At 54.8% G+C, this 1,153-nt stretch overlaps 1 protein-coding gene across 1 annotated transcript; it reads left to right on the top strand.

Moving 5' to 3' along the window:
- Positions 1 to 9: 9 nt before the first annotated feature.
- Positions 10 to 1,147, top strand: LOC107736049 (uncharacterized; the record flags this gene model as incomplete). Its single annotated transcript, XM_016547559.1, has 1 exon — positions 10 to 1,147. A coding segment is annotated over one exon (1,138 nt), but the record flags the coding sequence as incomplete, so codon positions are not given.
- Positions 1,148 to 1,153: the final 6 nt, after the last annotated feature.

Here is a 1,153-nt window from a genome sequence, read left to right as displayed (position 1 = left end):
GACAAGCAGTGGATGCATGCGTCCACCGGTGATTCGGACGGGCCTGACAGCAGCGATATCAACATCACCAGCGATGACGAGAGAGAGCGCGCAGCATCAGCTCACTTAGATGTAGAGAGGAGTCAAGCAGCCAAATGCCACTCCAGTTTTTCTGCTAATGAATGTGCCTGTTATATTTGTGGAAGCAGGCTTTCAGCAGGAGGCCGCTTCAGGGTGTTTGTACAAAAGCAGGAGAGAGCCAGTGAACCATTCTTCCCTTTTCTGTGGCTCCATAGCCCTCCACCTGGTGCGGTGCCTCTTAGCCTGGGTGGATACACTCTGGTATGCACAACTTGCCACTCCTCCCTCATGCAGCAGTGGCAAGGGTTCGAGATTGCAGATGTTCCTGTTCTCCAGCGACTCTATGTGGTGCCTCTCAGCACGGGTGCTGCAACCCCTCTTTCTCCACCTGCCATGAATGAATGTGGGGATGGACTACCAAAAATCCATTCACTCCCCTCCATGCCACAGAATCGCAGGGAGGCCTGCTACCTATGTGGACAGGACTGCTGTCGAGAGGTCAGGATGGCATACACCCATGCTGGCGCAAGTAAAGCCCACAGTGCAATGTATTTTCCATTCATAAATCTGCTACCATGCCCTCCAAATGCACAGAGTATGCGGAATGGAAGGGTATACTGCTGTGTCGCATGTCACAGCATCTTGGAAGGGATCTGGGCAGAGTACTGCCTCTGTCTAAGCGAGGAGCTCATTACTTCCATCACCACGTTCCTTGAGAGATACCACCTGGCCATGGGAAGGGGAGGAGTCTTGGTATCCCAGCCCAGAGGACCCCTGTCGACCCCTTCTCAGACTGCCACAACAACCGCAAGCCACACCTCCATCTGTTACTTGTGTGGGGAGGAGCTGTCTGGAGGAACCGAGTATCAGCTTCATGTTAACCCTCCAGGGCGTTGTGGGGAGCGAGAACCCTTTTTTCCCTTTCTAACTGTCCACCCTCCCGCTCCCCGTGCCTGCCCTGCTGATGCCACTGGCCTTGTGTCTGCTTGTGCACTGTGCTACCATGACCTGCTGGGCCAGTGGACCCAACATGAGAGTCAGGGCTCAGAATCAGGCCCGTCCAGCAGCCCCTGGGCACGTCAGTATAGCTGCA

The sequence above is a fragment of the Sinocyclocheilus rhinocerous genome, unplaced genomic scaffold (genome assembly GCF_001515625.1).
Source record: "Sinocyclocheilus rhinocerous isolate Xijiao unplaced genomic scaffold, SAMN03320098_v1.1 C36455241, whole genome shotgun sequence".
In the NCBI taxonomy this organism is placed as follows: domain Eukaryota; kingdom Metazoa; phylum Chordata; class Actinopteri; order Cypriniformes; family Cyprinidae; genus Sinocyclocheilus; species Sinocyclocheilus rhinocerous.
The sequence above is the reverse complement of the archived record's forward strand: the minus strand, read 5'-3'. Positions and strand labels throughout refer to the sequence as shown.